Source organism: Lepidochelys kempii, chromosome 2, assembly GCF_965140285.1.
Source record: "Lepidochelys kempii isolate rLepKem1 chromosome 2, rLepKem1.hap1, whole genome shotgun sequence".
Classification (NCBI taxonomy): Eukaryota; Metazoa; Chordata; order Testudines; family Cheloniidae; genus Lepidochelys; species Lepidochelys kempii.
The window spans coordinates 267,459,471-267,481,484 of record NC_136381.1 but is presented as its reverse complement, the minus strand read 5'-3'; the positions used below and the strand labels follow the sequence as shown (position 1 = coordinate 267,481,484).

The window sequence follows — 22,014 nt, the reverse complement described above, 5'->3', positions numbered from 1 at the left end:
CAGCTCTCCTTGGTTAGACAGCAGGTCATAACATGCTGGAAAGGAGAAGAGAAATTTGGAAACCTGGAGTGGTGGGGGAGGGGGGTACAATGAACATATGTCAGGCCCTGAGGAGGAGGTGAAAGGATTTCAAATAAAAAAATGTGTGTGTGCAGTCAGAAACAGGAGGCAGGACTCTTCAGTATAACTTCCAATTACAGCAATCTGTTTGCCTCTGTACTTAGTAGTAGATGGTTTATACTGTTTTATCTCAGATTCCCCAAAGTCTCACATGAGAAAAAGCAGCTAGCAAATACTTTCTTAATCTTAAAATTCACCACCACCAAAATTGGCAGAAATTGCCCAAGAAAATTGTGAGCTATTGTAGCAGACAATGGGGGAGAAGCTGCAATTCGGGGCAAAGCACTAATTGCTGGAGACCATGACCAGCTGCTTGAATAAAGGAGGTATACAATGATTAATTCCAAACTTCTCTCAGTTTTGTGGCTCACATGTGCAGTATGCGGTGGCTTATTTTTATTTGAGTTCCATGTTAGTATGTAGTTATGTTCCTGTCTCTCATAGACTTTAAGACCAGAAGTGACCATCATGATCATCTAGTCTGACCTGCTGCACATCGCAGGCCACAGAACCTCACCCACCCACTCTTGTAATAGGCTTATAACCTCTGGCTGAGTTACTGAAGTTCTTAAATCTTGATTTAAAGATTTCAAGTTATAGAGAATCCGCCACTTACTCTAGTTTGAATCAGGAGTAAGTAACCTGGTGGAGGAGTTGCACTGTATGTAAGAGAGCAGTATGATTGCTCAGAGCTCCAGTATGAAACTGGAGAAAAGCCTGTTGAGTCTTTGGGTTAAGTTTAGAGGTGAGAGCAACAAGGGTGATGTCGTGGTGGTCATCTGCTACAGACCACCAGACCAGGAGGATGAGGTAGACAAGGCTTTCTTCGGACAATGAACAGAAGTTTCCAGATCACAAGCCCTGGTTCTTATGGGGGACTTCAATCACCCTGACATCTGCTGGGAGAGCAATACAGCAGTGCACAGACAATCCAGGAAGGTTTTGGAGAATGTTGAGGACAACCAGAACCAACTAGGGGCCGTGTTCCTCTTGACCTGCTGCTCTCAAACAGGGAGGAAGTAAGGGAAGTAGATGTGGTGGCAACCTGGGCAGCAGTGATCATGAGATGGTCAAGTTCAGGATCCTGACAAAAGGAAGAAAGGAGAACAGCAGACTATAGACCCTGGACTTCAGAAAAGCAGACTCAGGGAACTGATGGGCAGGATCCCCTGGGAGGCTAATATGAGTGGGAAAGGAGTCCAGGAGAGCTGGCTTTATTTTAAAGAAGTCTTGTTGAGGCCAAAGCACAATTGGAGTTGCAGCTAGCAAGGGATGTGAAGAGTAACAAGAAGGGTTCTTATAGATATGTTAGCAACAAAAAGGAGGTCAGGGTAAGTGTGGGACCCTTACTGAATGAAGGAGGCAACCTAGTGACAGGTGATGTGGAAAAAGCTGAAGTACTCGATGCTGCTTTCGCCTCAGTATTCACAGACCGGGTCAGCTCCCAGACTGCTCTACTGGGCAGCACGGTATGGGGAGGAGGTGAGCATCCCTCAGTGATGAAAGAACAGGTCAAGGACTATTTAGAAAAGCTGGACGTGCACAAGTCCATGGGGCTGGATGCAATGTATCCGAGGGAGTTGGCTGATGTGATTGCAGAGCCATTGGCCATTATCTTTGAAAACTTGTGGTGATTGGGGGAGATTCCGGAGATTGGAAAAAGGCTAATGTAGTGCCCATCTTTAAAAAAGGGAAGAAGGAGAATCAAGGGAACTACAGACCGATCAGCCTCACCTCGGTCCCTGGAAAAATCATGGAGCAGGTCCTCAAGAAATCTATTTTGAAGAACTTGGAGGAGAGGAAGGTGATCAGGAACAGTCAACGTAGATTCAACAAGGGCAAGTCATGCCAGACCAACATGATTGCCTCCTATGGTGAGATAACTGGCTCTGTGGATATGGGGAAAGCAGTGGACATGATATACCTTGACTTTAGCAAAGATTTTGATACAGTCTCCCACAGAATTCTTGCCAGCAAGTTAAAGTATGGATTGGATGAATGGACTATAAGGTGAATAGAAAGTTGGCTAGATTGACGGGCTCAACAGGTAGTGATCAACAGCTCCATGTCTAGTTGGCAGCCAGTATCAAGCAGAGTGCCCCAGCGGTCGGTCCTGGGGCCGGTTTTGTTCAGCATCTTCATTAATGATCTCGATGATGGGATGAATTGCACCCTCAGCAAGTTCGCGGATGACGCTAAACTGAGGGGAGAGGTAGATACGCTGAAGGGTAGGGATAGGGTCCAGAGTGACCTAGACAAATTGGAGGATTGGGCCAAAAGATAACTGATGAGGTTCAGAACAAGGACAAGTGCAGAGTCCTGCACTTAGGACAGAAGAATCCCATGCACTGCTACAGGCTGGGGCCCGACTGGCTAAGCGGCAATTCTGCAGAAAAGGACCTGGGGATTACAGTGGACAAGAAGCTGGATATGAGGTAACAGTGTGCCCTTGTTACCAAGAAGGCTAACAGCATATTGGACTGCCTTAGTAGGAACATTGCCAGCAGATTGCGGGAAGTGATTATTCCCCTCTATTTGGCACTGGTGAAGCCACATCTGGAGTATTGCATCCAGTTCCACCTCCCCTCCCCCACTGCAGAAAGGATGTGGACAAATTGGAAAGAGTCCAGCAGAGGGCAATGAAAATGTTCAGGGGTCTGGGGCACTTGACTTATGCGGAGAGGCTGAGGGAATTGGGCTTGTTTAATCTGCAGAAAAGAGGAGTGAGGGGGGATTTGATAGCAGCCTTCAACTACCTGAAGAGGGGTTCCAAAGAGGATGGCGCTAGGCTGTTCTCAGTGATGGCAGATGATAGAACAAGGAGCCATGGTCTCAAGTTGCAGTGGGGAAGGTCTAGGTTAGATATTAGGAAACACTATTTATTTCACAAGGAGGGTAAGAACATAAGAATGGCCATACTGGGTCAGACCGAAGGTCCATCCAGCCCAGTATCCTGCCTACCGACAGTGGCCAATGCCAGGTGCCCCAGAGGGAGTCAACCTAACAGATAATGATTGGGTGATCTCTCTCCTGCCATTCATCTCCACCCTCTGATAAACAGAGGCTAGGGACACCATTCCTTACCCATCCTGACTAATAGCCATTAATGGACTTATCCATGAATTTATCCAGTTCTCTTTTAAACCCTGATATAGTTCTAGCCTTCACAACCTCTCAGGCAAGGAGTTCCACAGGTTGACTGTGTGCTGAGTGAAGAACTACTTCCTTTTATTTGTTTTAAACCTGCTACCCATTAATTTCATTTGGTGGCCCCTAGTTCTTATATTTTGGGAACAAGTAAATAACTTTTCCTTACTTACTTTCTCCAAACCACTCATTATTTTATATACCTCTATCATGTCTCCTCTTTTCCAAGCTGAAAAGTCCTAGCCTCTTTACGCTCTCCTCATATGGGACCCGTTCCAAACCCGTAATCATTTTAGTTGCCCTTTTCTGAACCTTTTCTAATGCCAGTATGGTTTTCTAATGCCAGGTTGGTGAAGCACTGGAATGGGTTACCTAGAAAGGTGGTGGAATCTCCATCCATAGAGGTTTTTAAGGCCCAGCTTGACAAAGCCCTGGATGGGATGATTTAGTTGGTGTTGGTCCTGCTTTGAGCAGGGGATTGACTAGATGACCTCCTGAGCTCTCTTCCAACCCTAATCTTCTATGATTCTATGCTGCAGAGGAAGGTGAAAAAACCTCAATCTGACCTGGGGGGAAAATTCCTTCCTGACCCTTAAAAAAAGGGAAGGAGGAGGATCCGGGGAACTACAGGCCAGTCAGCCTCATTTCAGTCCCTGGAAAAATCATGGAGCAGGTCCTGAAGGAATCAATTCTGAAGTACTTAGAGGAGAGGGAAATGATCAGGAACAGTCAGCGTGGATTCACCAAGGGCAAGTCATGCCTGACTAATCTAATTCCCTTCTGTGATGAGATAACTGGTTCTGTGGATGAGGGGAAAGCAGTGGACGTGTTATTCCTTGATTTTAGCAAAGCTTTTGACACGGTCTCTCACAGTATTCTTGCCAGCAAGTTAAAGAAATATGGGCTGGATGAATGGACTATAAGGTGGTGTGATGGGGCAAGGCCAGATGGCTATAGAAAAGTAGTGGGAGATAGATATATTAGCTCCAGTCTAATCAAATCCCTGGTACCAGGTTAAGTGAAATGTAAGCTGCTCCAGGTCAATTAAGACACCTGGGGCCAATTAAGAACTTTCCAGAGGGCAGGGAGAATGCTAGGTTGATTGGGACACCTGAAGCCAATCAGGGGCTGGCTGAAACTAGATAAAAGCCTCCCAGTCAGTCAGGTGGGTGGGCATGTCAGGAGCTGTGGGAGGAAGTTGTGCTGTTGGAGAGGCTGAGTAGTACACACCATATCAGGCACAAGGAAGGAGGGCCCTGAGGTAAGGGTGAAGTGGAGCGTGAGGAAGTGAGGGCTGCTGTGGGGGGAAGTAGCCCAGGGAATTGTACATGTCATGTTTCTAAAAGGTCAGCTACCATAGCTGATACTATTAGGGCCCCTGGGCTGGAGCCCAGAGTAGAGGGTGGGCCTGGGCTCCCCCCCACCATCACCTTTGCCCCCTGATTAATCACTGAGACTGGGAGACATCAGAGACTGTGCAAAGAAGGATAACTTCTCCTCACCTCCCTTGCTGGCTTATGATGAAAATGGCTCAGTAGACTGTGACCCTTGTCTCTAGAGAAAGAGGGGTTACATGGAGGGTCACAGTGAGCCCCTGAGGCTAGCGAAATCCACCAGGAAACGTGGGACCCACGGAGGCAAGGACAGAGCTTTGTCACAGAAAGCTGGCTAGATTGTCGGGTTCAACGTGTAGTGATCAATGGCTCCATGTCTAGTTGGCAGCCGGTATCAAGTGGAGTGCCCCAAGGGTTGGTCCTCGGGCCGGTTTTGTTCAATATCTTCATTAATGATCTGGAGGACGGCATGGATTGCACCCTCAGCAAGTTTGCAGAGGACACTAAACTGGGAGGAGAGGTAGATACGCTGGAGGGTAGGGATAGGATACAGAGGGACCTGGACAAATTAGAGGATTGAGCCAAAAGAAATCTGATGAGGTTCAACAAGGACAAGTGCAGAGTCCTGCACTTAGGATGGAAGAATCCCATGCACCGCTACAGACTAGGGACCGAATGGCTAGGCAGCAGTTCGGCAGAAAAGGACCTAGGGGTTACAGTGGACGAGAAGCTGGATATGAGTCAACAGTGTGCCCTTGACACTGAAGAAGGCCAATGGCATTTTGGGCTGTATAAGTAGGGGCATTGCCAGCAGATCGAGGGACATGATCGTTCCCCTTTATTCGACATTGGTGAGGCCTCATCTGGAGTACTGTGTCCAGTTTTGGGCCCCACACAAGAAGGATGTGAAAAAATTGTTAAACGTCCAGCGGAGGGCAACAAAAATGATTAGGGGATTGGAACACATGACTTATGAGGAGAGGCTGAGGGAACTGGGATTTTTTTAGTCTGCGGAAGAAGAATGAGAGAGGATTTGATAGCTGATTTCAACTACCTGAAAGGGGGTTCCAAAGAGGATGGATCTAGACTGTTTTCAGTGGTAGCAGATGACAGAACGAGGAGTAATGGTCTCAAGTTGCAGTGGGGAAGGTTTAGGTTGGATAGTAGGAAAAACTTTTTCACTAGGAGGGTGGTCAAGCACTGGAATGCGTTACCTAGGGAGGTGGTGGAATCTCCTTCCTTGGAAGTTTTTAAGGTCAGGCTTGACAAAGTCCTGGCTGGGATGATTTAGTTGGGGATTGGTCCTGCTTTGAGCAGCAGGTTGGACTAGATGACCTCCTGAGGTCCCTTCCAACCCTGATATTCTATGATTCTATGGCCCCAGATATGGTGATCAGTTAGACCCAGAGCATGTGGGCAAGACTGGGATACTAAACTGGGAGGAGTGGTAGATACGCTGGAGGGGAGGGATAGGATACAGAAGGACCTAGACCAATTGGAAGATTGGGCCAAAAGGAATCTGATGAGGTTCAATAAGGATAAGTGCAGGGTCCTGCACTTAGGACGGAAGAACCCAATGCACAGCTACAGACTAGGGACCGAATGGCTAGGCAGCAGTTCTGCAGAAAAGGACCTAGGGGTGACAGTGGACGAGAAGCTGGATATGAGTCAGCAGTGTGCCCTTGTTGCCAAGAAGGCCAATGGCATTTTGGGATGTATAAGTAGGGGCATAGCGAGCAGATCGAGGGACGTGATCGTTCCCCTCTATTCGACATTGGTGAGGCCTCATCTGGAGTACTGTGTGCAGTTTTGGGCCCCACACTTCAAGAAGGATGTGGATAAATTGGAGAGAGTCCAGCGAAGGGCAACAAAAATGATTAGGGGTCTGGAACACATGAGTTATGAGGAGAGGCTGAGGGAGCTGGGATTGTTTAGCCTGCAGAAGAGAAGAATGAGGGGGGATTTGATAGCTGCTTTCAACTACCTGAAAGGGGGTTCCAAAGAGGATGGCTCTAGACTGTTCTCAATGGTAGCAGATGACAGAACGAGGAGTAATGGTCTCAAGTTGCAGTGGAGGAGGTTTAGATTGGATATTAGGAAAAACTTTTTCACTAAGAGGGTGGTGAAACACTGGAATGCGTTACCTAGGGAGGTGGTAGAATCTCCTTCCTTAGAGGTTTTTAAGGTCAGGCTTGACAAAGCCCTGGCTGGGATGATTTAACTGGGAATTGGTCCTGCTTCGAGCAGGGGGTTGGACTAGATGACCTTCTGGGGTCCCTTCCAACCCTGATATTCTATGATTCTATGAAGACTCATCTAGGAAAGAATTCTCTTTAGTAACTCAGAGCCCTCCCACTCTACTGACCCATCTCTAGCCATTGGAGATATTTGCTAATAGCAGTCATTGATGGGCCATATGCCGTTTAGCCAATCATTCCATCCCCTCCATAAAATAAGCAAACTTACTCTTAAAACAAAAGTCAGGTTTTTTGCCCTCACTACTTCTTTAGGTAGGCTGTTTCAGAACTTCGTTCCTATGCTGGTTAGAAACTTTTGTCTGATTTCAAGCCAAAACTTATTGATGGCCAGTTTATATCCATTTGTTGTTGTGTCAACATTGGTCCTTAAATAACTTTGTTGTTTTTGTTTAGGTCCTCCAACAAAACAGATGGTCGATGGACACCTCAGCCAGCATCTCCAGATCCTGGATTTAATTGCCTTAATGACCTTCTCTATATGCACCCTTCTATGCGATCTCACAGCCCTGAGCCTTATAACATTCTGCAACCTCTCTCTATAAAGAACAGGACTAGAGTGCCGCTGTCCTGCACTGAGGACACCAGATTCTCCCCAGAAATATTAAATGCAGTAATACAGGTGAGGGACATTTATTACTCCAGAGGCATCTTTATTGTTAAACTGGCAAAATACTGAAACACTAAGTGAGAGGAGCAGCTCAAAACACACAAGTTTCCAGATGACACATTCCTGTAAAGCCCTCTTCCCTGCCTTTCCACTGTGCTTACGTATATTCAGGGCTGAGAGCACGAAACTTTTGTGGCATCTTGAACTCACTGAGAATGAGAATTCTTCACAACTGCTTTAAAAGTTCTTGAGAGAGACAAGTGGGTGAGGTGTAATATCTTTTATTGGATCAACTTGAAAGAGGAACTTTTGAGCTTCAGTGAGCTCTTTTTCAGGCCTGTGGAGTTTGAAAGCTTGTCTCCTTCAAGCAACAGACAGTTGTCCAGTAAAAGATATTACCTCATCTACCTTCTCTCTCTCATATGGTGAGACCAACATGGCTACAACAATATTGGAAAACTTTAAAGTTATTTTCAGTTTAAAAGACATATTTGAACGTAGACCAAAAAACAAACAGGAGGACCTCTATGAAGAAACTACTCCAAAGTGGTAGCAATCAGAGTGACATGATTTTGGGAGTCACAGGGATGAGCATGGTTAGCCACAGATCTGCCCCACTTCTTTACACTGCTGGTACTAGAATTTGGTTTTGTGTGAACTTCACAGAATTTCTTTGGAGATTGTAAAGCTTTGTATTTGAAACAGAGCATCACTTCCTGATCCTACAGTGAAGTCCCACTAAATTTGTGACATCACACTACCATTATATATATATACTCATATAAATGTGAGTGTTGAAGCATACTCCAGTACATATGTCCCTTTGTAACACAGCAGTCTGCATGTTCTGCTACCTAAAATAAACCTAAACTTAGTGCTAAATTAAGATGTTTTTTAACACACAAGATCAGAGTTAGTTTGTGATCCACTGTCACTGAATTGGCTCAGTTTAAGTGTCTCCAGAGTTATGTTGGTCAAGGGATTGGGAATGGAATAAAGAGCTATCCCACCTCTAAGCCACCAGTTTAAATCCATTCTACATCATAGTGACTGAAAGCTAAGTGACTTGTCCTGTTTGACAAAATTAAGTGGCTTTTGTGAAATGATTGGCCCTGCAGCCCATTCTCATTGGGCAAATATCCTCCCCACAAGCCACTTCATCGATTCTCCACCCTTGTTAGCAGTTTCTGTAGAAAGATCAAGGACTGAGTGCACAGGTGCCGACTTTTCCTTTTCCCTGGGGGTGCTTAGCCCCCACTTTGCCCCACTCCGCCCCTTCCCCCAAGTCCCTGCATTTGCTCTGTCTCTTCTTGCCCTTGCTCCACTTGCTCCAAAGCCCTATCCTTGCTCTGCCCACTCCCCCAGGGCTTACCCTCACTCCACCTCTTCCCGCCCCCACTCCACCCCTTCCCTGAGGCCCTCACCCACCCTCCTGCTCTCTACCCTCCCCCAAATCCCTTTCCCGCCTCCAAACAGCTGTTTGGTGGCTGCGCTGCCCTCATCAGCTGTTTGGCAGTGGTGGGAAACAGCTGTAGCCGGTAGGAGCTGAGCACCCACTATTTTTTTTTTCCCTGGGGTGCTCCAGGGCTGGAGCACCCATGGAGTTGGTGTCTCTGACTGAGTGTATCATAGGGACTGAACTCCCCTCTCACCCGTAGAGATGATCCTTCCAGATCAGGCATTTGAGAATCTCATTGCTGCTTTCTGCGCCAGACCTGTTCTGAGTACAGGCACTAACTTCACTTTTTAAATGTCTTTTGAAGTCACTGGGGTTGTGGAAGAACTTCCTCAAAGATCAGGGAGGTAAGGAGCCAGGAGGGTAGTAGTCTTGATCCCAACAGAAGAATGATTAGCTGGGACTAAGAATATAAATTCAAGTTCACGTACCACAGTTCTATGCTGCATAACTTCTATTGCTCATCAAAACTGTCTCCATTACTTCAGCACCCTATTCCAGAGAGGAGAGCTTGAGGTTTAAATTGAAGCGTGAGGTCTCTTTGGGGATTTAGGGTGGAATGAATATTGTCATGTCCTACTACTGGCTAACTCTGGGTTTTCTGTACCAATCCTTCCCCCCACCCTTGTCCCCGTCCCCCACAGAGTGTACAACCTTGGGAACCGCGTACATTTCCCCTTTCAGACCCAGCATACCAAGCTCTTCTGGAACAGCCAAGTGAAGATGGATGCAAGCAGTCAGGAGACTTTCAACAGTGGGACTCTAGCAACAAGCAGGGTATCAGGACTAACAGTATAGACTCTGGCATATCTAACTCCAGGAAGCCACGTGTTTCAGATATGGACCTGCAAACAGAGGGCAACAGAAGCTTGGAGGTGTTCGCAGACCAGCAATGCTTCCCAGGAAGGCTGTTCAACAACAGATGAACACCTGATTTATGTAATGTGTTATGTTAGGCACATACTTTATTTCAGAATCAAAAGCTTGGCTGATGAGCTGGTTCAGAGGAGCACTGGCAGTGAATGGTGCTGCCATGCGTGAGACCTAGATTCAGCAGCAGATTTTGTGCTCCCACATCCCCAGATTGGGAAGGGTTGGGCACACTGCAGAAATAAGGTGCTGGATCTCTGAGAGGACCGTGCTGTCCAGAAAAAAAAACTTCTGGTTTACTCTGGAGAAAAGGGATCAATTGCCCTGCTAGCAAGAAGGTTAGGTGCTGCAACAGTTGCAGCAGTCCAGGATAATGCAGAGAGAGATGGTGGGTTTAAAAAAAAAAAAAGAAAGAAAGAAAATCAAACAATAGGAAACCAAATTGGCTGTTTTAACTTTAATTGTTTGATATTCAAACATCTGTATCTTGAAAGGGTGCCCCCTGGCTGCACATCCAGTCTTCAGTGGCTTTTTGTCTAGTGTATCATGGTGGAGCAGGAATAGGAACAGCTTTCCAAGAGATCAACTGATAAACATCTGAAAAGGTATGGGGAAGTCTAACAGTGCTGCATGGCTTTTATTTTTAAATGCAGCTATGAAAGCAAATCCTTTCTTGAGAGTATGTGAAAAGCAGGTTCCCTTGGCCTTGCACAACTGACGTTTGTATCAATTGCCTTCAAATAAATTACAAATCATTTTCATGCTGTGGATGTTTTCATTTATTTAGTGTATATTCTCACTGTAATGAAACTGACAGGATGGATGGAGATCAATCTCTAACTTGTTCACAGCTTTTTCCCAATTGTTCTCTATCATGGATCTTAGCTGGCAAGCCCCTGTAAAGCCAAACTACTGGGGAAAGAAAATACCATAGATTCACTGTACAATGGGGGCACAGCTCCCAACTATCAGAGGGTAGGAAGGGTGTTGAGCCATTTTTGGGGAGCCCTTCTGGAAAATGATGGGTCAGAAAGCTGCCCTTCCAGAACATGTTGTACTTTTTAATACCAACATTTAGAAAGGGGGGCTTGGAAATGTGTTACGGTAACACAGTGGTAATATGTTCAACTTTGTTTGACATGCATCCTCCTTTTTACTTTCCCACTTCGAATCTCTGCCCTTTGCAGATGGTATGTTTACATCCCAGGACTAATGGAACTAAACATTTAGCCCACTTTTTTTATGAACCAGTTTGAAAAATAGCTTACTCATTGTGCTGCCATTATAAATAGTCTATAAGGACAGTATTTCTAAGTTATTCCTGGATAGCTGGACATCATTGCTCTTCTGAGTTTCCAGTGGTGTCCTTGCAGGTATTCTCTCCTCTCCTGAGCTGGGACATTCAGGAGGAAATAGGAATATAGGAAAGCAATGATCAAAATAGGGACTGTATGTATGTACAATGGGACCCAAATCCTGATTAGGGCCTCTGAATGGTTCTGTAATAAAAGTATTAAATAAAATAGCAGTCAAATAGAAGGGCTACCATACTGAAATTTTGGAGGGTAAACTTGGATGAGTAAACAGTAACCTGTTTAAAAGGCAGTGCCACCACCTATCAGCTGCACCAAGCATAACTGGCTTTGCATTTAACAATGCAGTTGTATCCTATCCCAAATCTAGTGTGCAGTTCATTGAGATCTGATGGAGTCTCCATAGCTGCTGTAATGGGCTATAAGTGGCAGTAACTCACTTTGTTCCAGAAAAGCAGCAAAGTGAAATATAAAGGCAATGAGAAGAGGGATGGCTAAGGAAGCCTCTGGGGAAACATTGTCACATTTAAACCCAATTCCCCTTTCACACCTTTTGTCCCCTTCTTTTGGGTAATTTGAAAATGAGAAATGTGAAATTCTAAGAAACCTACAATCCATCCTGTCAGATTCATATTTTTTCATAAGTTGATTATAAGCAACAAGCACAGAAACATTTAAGAGTTCTCCCACAGACTGTCATCTTTTGTGTAATTGCTCTATATGTACTTTTCTCCCTGTCTTTGGCATTTTTATTTTTGTGTTATTTTGAGTGGATGGATGTTCTGTGGATGAAGAAACATATTAGCAAACTAACTCTGGGACCGTTTAAAGGGGCAAAATCTGTTTGGAAAGATGTTTCACAATAATGACTTCAAAGCACATCTGACTAAATGCTATGGTTATGAAAGCAAAATAAAACTTGAGGTTTCTAGCAATCTATTGGCCAAGTCTTGCTTTTTTTCCTGCAAATGTATGCATTCCCACTTTTGTTCTCTTAACATTATGGTATCTGATTACCTGATCCTACACAGCCATTATGAGCACACAATCTGAGTTAAGAATGACTTCCTTTGTCAAATAGAGGAAGGTCCCTAGTTGCTCTGCCCTGTCTGAGATTAACTAGATGGTAGCAATGAAGACAACTACTTTGTGTCACGTTCCTGCCCTATTGATCAAAATAAGGGACGCTCTTTTAGTATGAGAATAGCATACTTGGATGGCTGGTGCAATCAAGAGAGAGAGGTTTTTTTAAGGACTCCTACTCAAAAAGTGGACAGGAGGGAGAAGACTTTTCCTTTTTATGGTGACCTTGGTAGAGGAGAAATGCTCTTGTTCGTTGTTAGTGATTGCTAAAATCAAACTCTACACACACCTATGTATACTGTCATTTGGCCACTTTATATGTGTAGCTGGTTAGACTCAAGCTTCCTCTAGACCAGCGGTTCTCAAACTTTAGCAACCCGAGGACCCCCGTTTTGATTTAAAATTTTTCACAGATCCCCAAGCTGGCTTCTAATTTTCCCTGGGGGTGCTCAAGCCCCACCCCTACTACACCCCTTCTCTCAAGATCCTACCCCTGCTCCACCCCTTTCCGTCCCCTCCCCAGAGCGTGCCCCGTTCCCGCTCCTCCTCCTCCCTCCCAGTGCCTCCTGCACTCTGCTGATAAGCTGTTCCACGGCATACAGGAGGCACTGGGAGGGAGGGTGGAGGAGTTGTTCAGTGGGGCCAATGGCCCCGTTGACTCATGGACCCTCTGAAGGACCCCAGTTTAATAACCACTGGTCTAGACCATTAGAAACGGTTGGACCATATGTCATAGGAAAGGTCATTTCTGCTAAATTGCAAAAGATTCAGATTTAGCCTGTGACCTAATGTCATGAAGTGATAATCTCCATACAGGTTATACACACGATTCCAAGTTACTAGATTTCAGTTAAGGTCTGTATCACTGAGCAGGAAGGAATTCCCACCACTTAGAGATGGATCCACAGTGAGATTTTGTGAGGAATGAGTTCTGACCATTTCCCCTTCCTTAGCCTATAGTACCTATGTGACCTTTATTAATAATTATAACGCCATAAGGGACCATTGCAATTATCAAGTCTGATCACCTGTATAACACAAACCATAGGACTTCTCTGAATTAATTCCTGTTTGAACTAGAGCAGATCTTTGTTAGAAAAGCATCCAACCTTGATTTTATCGATTTCCAGAGATGGAGAATCCGCCATTACCCTTGATAAACTTTTCCAAAGGTTGATTTAACTCTCACAGTTAAAACATTTCCACCTTATTTCTAATCTGAACTTGTCTGGATTCAATTTCCATCCACTGGATCTTGTTATATCTTTACTAAATGGAAGACCCTTTATTATCAAATTTTTCTTTCCCCTGTAGGTACTCATAGATTGAGATCAAGTCACCCCTTAAACATTTTTATAAGATAAATAGACTCAAGCTCCTTGAGCCTAACACTATAAGGTATGTGTTCTAATCCTTTACTCATACTCATGGCTCTTCTCTGAACTGTCTCCAATTTATCAACATCCTTCTTGAACGGTGCACACCAGAACGAGACATAGTATTCCAGAAGCAGTCACACTTTTGCCAAAAACAGGTAATAGAAACTCCCTACTCCTACTCAATGTTTCTCTGAAATTCCAAGGATCACATTAGGCCTTTTGGCCACAAGGTTGCACTAGGACTTCATGTTTAGCTGATTACCCCAAGTCCTTTTCAGAGTCATTGCTTCCCAGGGTAGACTTCCCGGGCTATAAGTTTGTCCTACATTCTTTGTTCCCAGATGTATATGTTTATATTTGACCATACTAAAATGTATGTTGTTTGCTCCCCCATCTTACCAAGTGATCCAAATCAGTCTGTATGAATAACCAGTCCTCTTCATTATCACTTTCTCAATCTTTGTGTCATCTGCAAATTTTATCAGTAATGATTGTTTTCTTCCAGGTCATTGATAAAGATATTAAATAGCATAGAGCCAAAACCTGATTCCTGCAGGATCCTATTAGAAAAACACCTGCTTCATGACTCCCTATTTACAATTACATTTTGAGATCTATTAGTCAATTGCATCCGTTTAATGTGTGCCGTGTTGATTCTGTATAGTTCTAGTTTCTCAGTCAAAATGTTTTGTAGTACTGAGTCAAATGACTTACAACAGTCTAAATATACTACATTAACACTGTTACCTTTTCACCCAAACTTGTAATCTCATCAAAAAGATAGTTAGTTTGACAGGATCTACTTTCTATAAACCCATGTTGTCTGGTATTAATTATATTACCCTTTTATTTTTTTAGTTTTTAGATGGATTATTGGCCCCAAGCTATTTAACATTTTTATGAATGGCCTAGAAGAAAACAAAATCATTACTGATAAAACTAATTAGGTTTACCCCATTCCTCAATTTCTGTATCATCTCCAAATTTTTAAGATAGAACTTTATGAATGGGGTTCTTTGACATTGTTGCTTGTGGTAGCATGGGACTGGACTCCATGACCCGGGAGGTTCAGTCTAGTCCTTTGTTCCTATATATCAGCCATTCATTTTTTTACTTTCTTCCAGTCTCTGGAACTTCCCCCATGTTCAAAGACTTTTTTCAAAATCAGTAGTATGGTCCAGCTCTTTAAAAACTCTCAGATGCAAGTTGAGTGGACCTTGCTGATTTTAAAAATGTCTAACTTTAGCACCTGCTGTTTAACATCCTCATATGAGTTATGGAATAGAAAGTGTTTCATCATGTGATATGATTACATAATCTGGATTTTCCCAAATATGGAACATATATTTAACACCTCTGCCTTTTCTGCGTTATTAACAATTCCTCCATTCCCATCTAGTAATGGTCCAATACCGTTAAGATTCTTTTTGTTCCTAAAATACCCATCCTCCTTATTGATCTTAACTCACTGGCTGCAGATTTCTGCTTTTGCTTCCCTTATCAGTCTTCTACATTTCTTAAATTCTGATTTATATATTTGTGTGTGTGTGTATTAATAGCTGCTTTCACTTCACCATGGCTGATTCCTAATAATTGTTATTGGTCAAGAACCAGTGGCAGGTCTAATCACATCAAGCTCCTACTGGCGAAAAATCAGCATGGAATTCAGTCCCTCCATGCCAGAAGGAGGGGTGATAAGCAGGGAGACTGCTGATTGGGTTGCAGGAGACTGAATCCTATTCTCCCCTTAGTAATTCATATGATGGAGAATAATGTTCACGTGGTAAAGAACCTTCTTCGAGTGCTTGCTTATGTTGATTCCAGTTAGGCATGCGCGCATAGTTCACAGTCGGAAAGTTTTTCCCCTAGCAGCACCCATCGGGTTGGCTGTGGAGCCCCCTGGAGTTCCATGGTGCTCAATATATGACCCTGCCGACCCGGTGCCTCCTCAGTTCCTTCTTACCACCTGTGACAGTTGTTGGAACTGCGGTAGCTTACTTTCGCAAATGCTCCGCTAGTTCTTCTATAGCTCAGTGTATATAGTTTTCATAGTTTCATAGTTTTAATAATTTATAGCTTATAGTTACTTAAGTCTTAGTGTATAGCAGTCGGGGTGGGGGGTTCCCCACCCCAACTTTCCTGTTCCCCCTTGGGACTCGAGCATGCCTCGATCCCAAGGATTTAAACCCTGCAAGTCTTGCCACAAGCCCCTGCCAACGGGCGACCTCCATGACTCTTGCTTCAAGTGTCTAGGGGAAGTACAGGGGGGAGGGATAGCTCAGTGGTTTGAGCATTGGCCTGCTAAACCCAGGGTTGTGAGTTCAATCCTTGAGGGGGCCATTTAGGGATCTGGGGCAAAAATTGAGGATTGGTCCTGCTTTGAGCAGGGGGTTGGACAAGATGATCTCCTGAGGTCCCTTCCAACTCTGATATTCTATGATTCTACACCAGACAGACCAGTGCCAGACCGGTGCCAGATTTGCAATGGGTTCCGTCCCAGAACTAAAAAGGAGTAGGACTTTCGTTTAAAACAGCTCCTCATGGAGGCGGCTCTGAGACCTCAGCCCACCTTGGCATAGCAGGATCTGGTGCCAAGTTCTTCTGTGCGGAGCGCTCTGTCCTCCGTAAGAAAAGCGATGCTGAGGAAGGACTATGGGCACAGAGATCCTCAGCACCATTGCTCCCAGGCACCGAAGCCGGTGGAGACTGCACGGCACCAGTCTCACTCCCTGGTGCTACAGCAGCGGCACCAGAAGGAAACAGGACAGGGACCAACCCCCTACACTGAAGTCTGTTGCCCTGGAAGTCACCACTGGGGTGCATCCTACAGAGGAGCACTCAGCGCCAAAGGTTCAGGAGCTGGCACCGTCTACATTGGCCCCGCAATTTCTTTAAAATACAGCCAGCTCTCCTGGACTCCTTTCCCCCTCATGTTATTCTCCCAGGGGATCTTACCCAACAGTTCCCTGAGGAAGTCAAAGTCTGCTTTTCTGAAGTCCAGGGTCCGTATTCTGCTGCTTTCCTTTCTTCCTTGTGTCAGGATCCTGAACTCTACCATCTCATGGTCACTGCCTCCCAGTTTCCCATCCACTTTTGCTTCCCCTACTAATTCTTCCCGGTTTGTGAGCAGCAGGTCAAGACGAGCTCTGCCCCTAGTTGGTTCCTCCAGCACTTGCACCAGGAAATTGTCCCCTACATTTTCCAAAAAATTCCTGGATTGTCTGTGCACTGCTGTATTGCTCTCCCAGCAGATATCAGGGTGATTGAAGTCTCCCATGAGAACCAGGGCATGCGATCTAGTAACTTCTGCGAGTTGCTGGAAGAAAGCCTTGTCCACCTCATCCCCCTGGTCTGGTTGTCTATAGTAGACTCCCACCACAACATCACCCTTGTTGCTCACACTTCTAAACTTAATCCAGAGACTTGTTGTGATCCTGATTCTCATTCACAACCGCCTTCCTGATGGAATCAGGATTGAGTATCGTATGGATGGCCAACTCCTCAATCTTTGACATCTCCAAACAAAATCTAAGATCACAAGAATTGGCATCACTGACCTTCAGTATGCAGATAACTGTCATTCTTGCACACACAGAGGCCGATCTGCAAAGCACCCTAAATCTTTTTGCAGATGCCTATCACAGCCTGGGTGTCTCCCTCAACACTGGGAAAACCAAGGTACTCTACCAGCCCTCACTTGCACAAACTATTCTTTGTACTCCACAAATCACCATCAGTGGAGAACCCCTGAAAAATGTGGACCATTTCTGTACCTTGGCAGCCACCTCTCCCTAACAGCCAACATTGACACAGAAATTGAACACAGGATCTGCTGTGCCAGCACATCTTTTGGAAGACTACTCAAACAAGTACTCAATGATAGGGATCTACAAACAGATACTAAGATCTCGGTTTACAAGTCAGTTGTCATCCCCACCCCTTCTCTATGGGTGTGAGACATCTCAAGGGACTGGAGTGGTTCCAGCAGCGCTACCTCAGGAGGATTCTCAGGATCAGCTGGGAAGACTGACGCACTAACATCAGTATTCTCTCTGCAGCCAACATCAGCAGTATAGAAGCGCAGGTCATGAAATACAAACTCCGCTGGGCTGACCACTATGTACGTATGCCTGACACTCGCCTCCAGAAGCAAGTACTCTTCTCCCAGTTAAGTCAGGGAAGAATGGCTCACAGAAGGCAGCGGAAGCGTTTTAAAGACATACTGAAAGTACATCTTAAAAAGGGAGGCATCAACCCAACAAAGTGGGAGGACTTAGCACAGAACAGAACGCAGTGGCACCACATCATACACCAAGCCACACCTCACTTTGAGGAGAACAGATGTGCTCATGAGACAGAGAAACGACAATGGAGGAAAGAAAGGGCACAACACTCCAGCCAAAAACTATGTGTCCTCCAAGATTACATCTTGGTCCGATTGAAGTGAGCTGTAGCTCACGAAAGCTCATGCTCAAATAAATTGGTTAGTCTCTAAGGTGCCACAAGTACTCCTTTTCTTTTTGCAAATACAGACTAACACGGCTGTTACTCTGAAACCAAAGATTACATCTGTCACTTCTGTGGGAAAATTTGCAGGGCAAGAATTGGGCTCCTCAGCCACTTAAAAACTCACCAATGAACCCCCTTGGAAGACATCATCCTCACATCGAGGGATAGCTGAAGAAGATGACCACTCTGTAAAACCATCCAGGCCAACACAAGGACCCTATGGCAGACCCCGGCCTCCATCCCTCCCACAGGAAAGGGTGTGGAGAAGAAATACTTCGTCCCATCTAAGGGGTATTCATGCCTCTACACCCACCCACAGCCCTGCTCGTTGGTGGTGGCTATGGTGAACAAATGAGAGAGGCAGGGGCAGCAGGGTCCTACCCCCAAATCAAAGGAGTCCACGCGGCTGGACCTTTTGGGATGCAAGGTCTACTCTACCAGGGGTTTGAAACTCAGGATTGCCAACCACCAGGTAATCCCGAGCAGGTACAGCTTCAACTCCTGGAACTCCATGCTAAAATTCAGGGTTCTGGTACCCGCAGAGTCCAGGGAGGAGTTTGGGCTATTGTTGAGGCGGACAAGGCAGTGGTACGGATCTCGTTACAGGCCTCACTGGATGCTGCAGACGTGGTGGTGTACACCCTGTCCTCTGACATCACTGTGAGGCGTAGCTCATGGCTCCAGGCCTCGGGGCTGCCAACCGAGGTGCAACAGACCCTCCAGGACCTGCCATTTGATGGGGTGGGCCTGTTTGCAGAGCAAACAGACTCCAGGCTGCATAGCCTTAAAGACTCTAGGGCTACACTGAAGTCATTAGGGGCGCATACCCCGGCCACTCAGCGGAAACACTTTAAACCTCAGCCCTCACAGTGCCCCCACCAGCCAAGCCCTAGACAGGACTACTCTATGAAGCATGGTAGGAACGGCAGGCGCAAGACGTCCCAGCCCTCATCTAACTGGGGCCAGGCATGCACTTCCTCAGGCTCTAAGCAGGCTTTTTGAAGGTGTGCCCAGGGACGACATACCAGCCACTGGACCGGATCCTCGCCCCTGCTTCCTGAATCATTTATCCCACTTCTACCATGCTTGGTCCCAAATAACAACGGACCGCTGGGTTCTTTGCACAGTAGAAGTGGGATATTCTCTCCAATTCTGCTCCTCCCCCCTTCCCTGTCCCTCTTCAGGGACACTTCTCACAAGCATCTCCTTGCACAAGCAGTGCAGACTCTCCTCGCCGCAGGGGCAGTGGAGGAGGTTCCTCAGGAGCTAAGGGGCAAGGGATTCTACTCCCATTATTTCCTAATTCCCAAAGCCAAGGGGGGAGGGTGGGTCTCAGATCCATTCTAGATCTGTGAGGACTCAATGGATTAATGAGAAATTTGAAGTTCTGCATGGTCTCCTGGTACGCTGCCCTCGACCTCAAGGATGCATACTTCCACATAGCCATACGCCCTGTTCACGGACGGTTCCTCAGGTTTGTGGTCAACCACAACCATTATCAATTCACAGTCCTTCCCTTCAGCCTGTCAACAGCCCCCTCCCAAGTATTCACCAAGTGCATGTTGATTGTAGCAGTCTTCCTCTGTCGAAGGCAGGTGCAGGTATACCCGTACCTCTACGACTGGCTGCTTCAGGGGCGCTCCAGGGATCAGGTAGATGAGCAGATCCACTTTGTGAGATCCACCTTTGACTGGCTGGGCCTTCTCCTTAACAAGAGCAAGCTTTAAACTCAAAGGATAGTTTATCGGGGCAGTGCTGGACTGGGGTCAGGCCAGGGCGTTCCTGCCGGAGGCCTTCTTCCAAGCAATGCTGGAGATCATAAAAGGCTTCAGACGGTACCCCACCACCACAGCACGGGGCTGACTGAGGCTTCTCGGTCATAGGGCGTCTTGCACATATATGGTTCAGCACGCCAGGATGCGTCTCAGACCTCTCCAAGCTTGGCTCACGTAAGCTTATCGCCCAGTGCTTATCATGACAGTCTGGACTTAGTGGTCAGCCTTCCGGTGCAGGTCCTCCAGTCCCTCGGCTGGTGGCTCAACCTGCAAGACGTGTGCAAGGGAGTCCCTTTCCACAGGCCCCAGCCCTCCCTGTCCCTGGTAACAGACGTGTCAGCACTGGGGTGGGGCGTGCACCTGGGGGACCTTCAGATGTAGGGTCTCTGGTCCCAGGACGAGCTCTTGCTCTACATCAACATCAAGGAGTTGAGGGCTGTACGGCTAGCGTGCCAAACCTTCCAGGCTCACCTGTAGGGTCAGTCCGTGGGAGTCATGATGGACAACACAACTGCAATGCTTTATATAAACAAGCAGGGCGGGGCCCCTTCCTCTCCCCTATGTCGGGAAGCCCTCCAGCTGTGGGAGCTCTGCATAGCCCACTCCATTCACCTGGAGGCGATGTACCTCTCAGGTTCACAGAACAAGCTGGCGGACTACCTCAGCAGATCCTTCCACAACTACAAGTGGTCCATCCGGACAGACGTCATTCATACCATTTCCCATTTCACAACCAGGACATTTTCCTGCCTGTTTTTTACCCTAAACCTCATGCAAGCAGCTGGGAACAAAGACTCCACTCACTGGACGTTCAACAGGCGCTTGCATTTTACATCAAGCGCACGGAGCTGTTCCGAAAGTCAAACCAGCTGTTCGTGGCGGTGGCAGACCGTATGGAAGGTCTTCCGGTCTCGTTGCAGAGGATCTCATTGTGGATCAACTCCTGCATCCGCACCTCTTACGAACTGGCCAATGTTCCAGCCCTGGCACTCTCAGCGCATTCCACAAGGGCGCAGGCCTCCTCGATGGTGTTCCTGCCCAGGTGCCAATTCAAGAGATCTGCAGGGCGGCAACGTCATCCTCGGTGCACACTTTTGACGCTCACTGTGCCATTACCCAGCACACTAGAGATGATGCAGTTTTCGGCAGAGCAGCGATCCAGTCTGAGATTCCATAAGTCCGACCCCACTTCTGAGGTAAGGCTTGGGAGTCACCTAACTGGAATTGACATGAGCAAGCACTCGAAGAAGAAAAAACTGTTACTCACCTTCTCGTAACTGTTGCTCTTTGAGATGTGTTGCTCATGTCCATTCCAAACCCACCTGCCTTCCCCTCTGTTGGAGTAGCTGGCAAGAAGAAACTGAGGAGGTGTCGGGTCAGCAGGGTCATATATTGAGTGCCACAGTGGCACCACTCCAGGGGGGCTCCACAGCCGACCCGATGGGTGCTGCTGGGGAAAAACTTTCCGATGAGACTGCATGCAGCGCACACACACCTAACTGGAATCGACATGAGCAACACATCTCAAAGAACAACAGTTATAAGAAGGTGAGTAACTTTTTTTCTCCAGACTGCCCTTAATGGGAATAGCTGGGTAATGATGGTGGTTTGAAGATGAAACATGGTCATCCAAAAACAATCACTACTCAGACTATCTCAGTACTTACCCTGTGAAAACAGACCTTGTACTACAGCTAAACTCATTAACTTGAAGGGATGATGAGTTGAGACTCAACTTCGCTTTTTAAACCTTATAGCTGTGACAGTTAACATGTCCTCCAATGCAGTGCACTAAAGAAGTGGAGAGTAAACCATTTCACAGCTTTTCCTCACCACTCAGCATGCAAACTCCCTCTTTTCTTCTAATCTCCCCTAAACTAAGGCCCTTTCCACAAAAATCACCCAACCTCCCCACAACATTTTATTCCCTATGCTAGTTCCAGGACAGTTTTCTCCTAGGTAACCCGCAGAATTCACTTACATCGCCTCCATAAATCCCTGCTGTTACTAGTAATGAGAGGTCGCCTCAGGAGGTACAGGGCAGAATCAGTGAGGGTTTCTGGAAGCAGGGTGGATTTGGGGGTTGTTCCTGGCAAGGATCCCTACTTGGTCCCTCTTTCCACCACTTCAGGAAACCCTCATCTCCCACACAAGTATCTCACT

General features: G+C 46.3%; 1 protein-coding gene and 1 long non-coding RNA gene across 18 annotated transcripts in view; one reads left to right on the top strand and one right to left on the bottom strand.

Moving 5' to 3' along the window:
* LOC140907905 (KAT8 regulatory NSL complex subunit 1) overlaps positions 1-12,040 on the top strand; it is a 147,101-nt gene extending 135,061 nt beyond the window's left edge. For 12 of the 16 annotated variants that reach the window (XM_073334933.1, XM_073334934.1, XM_073334928.1 and 9 more), the window contains 2 exons: positions 7,253-7,478; positions 9,567-12,040. In XM_073334933.1, the coding sequence (XP_073191034.1) occupies positions 7,253-7,478; positions 9,567-9,848 (508 nt within the window). In that variant the 3' untranslated portion in view covers positions 9,849-12,040. Of the gene's footprint in view, positions 1-1,811; positions 6,335-7,252; positions 7,479-9,566 lie in introns of those variants that run through there. The other 4 variants (XM_073334930.1, XM_073334932.1, XM_073334941.1 and 1 more) reach the window with 4 other exon arrangements.
* The window catches only part of LOC140907906 (uncharacterized), a 49,343-nt gene that overhangs the window by 13,293 nt on the left and 14,036 nt on the right, over positions 1-22,014 (bottom strand). The gene's annotated exons all lie outside the window — the stretch shown is intronic.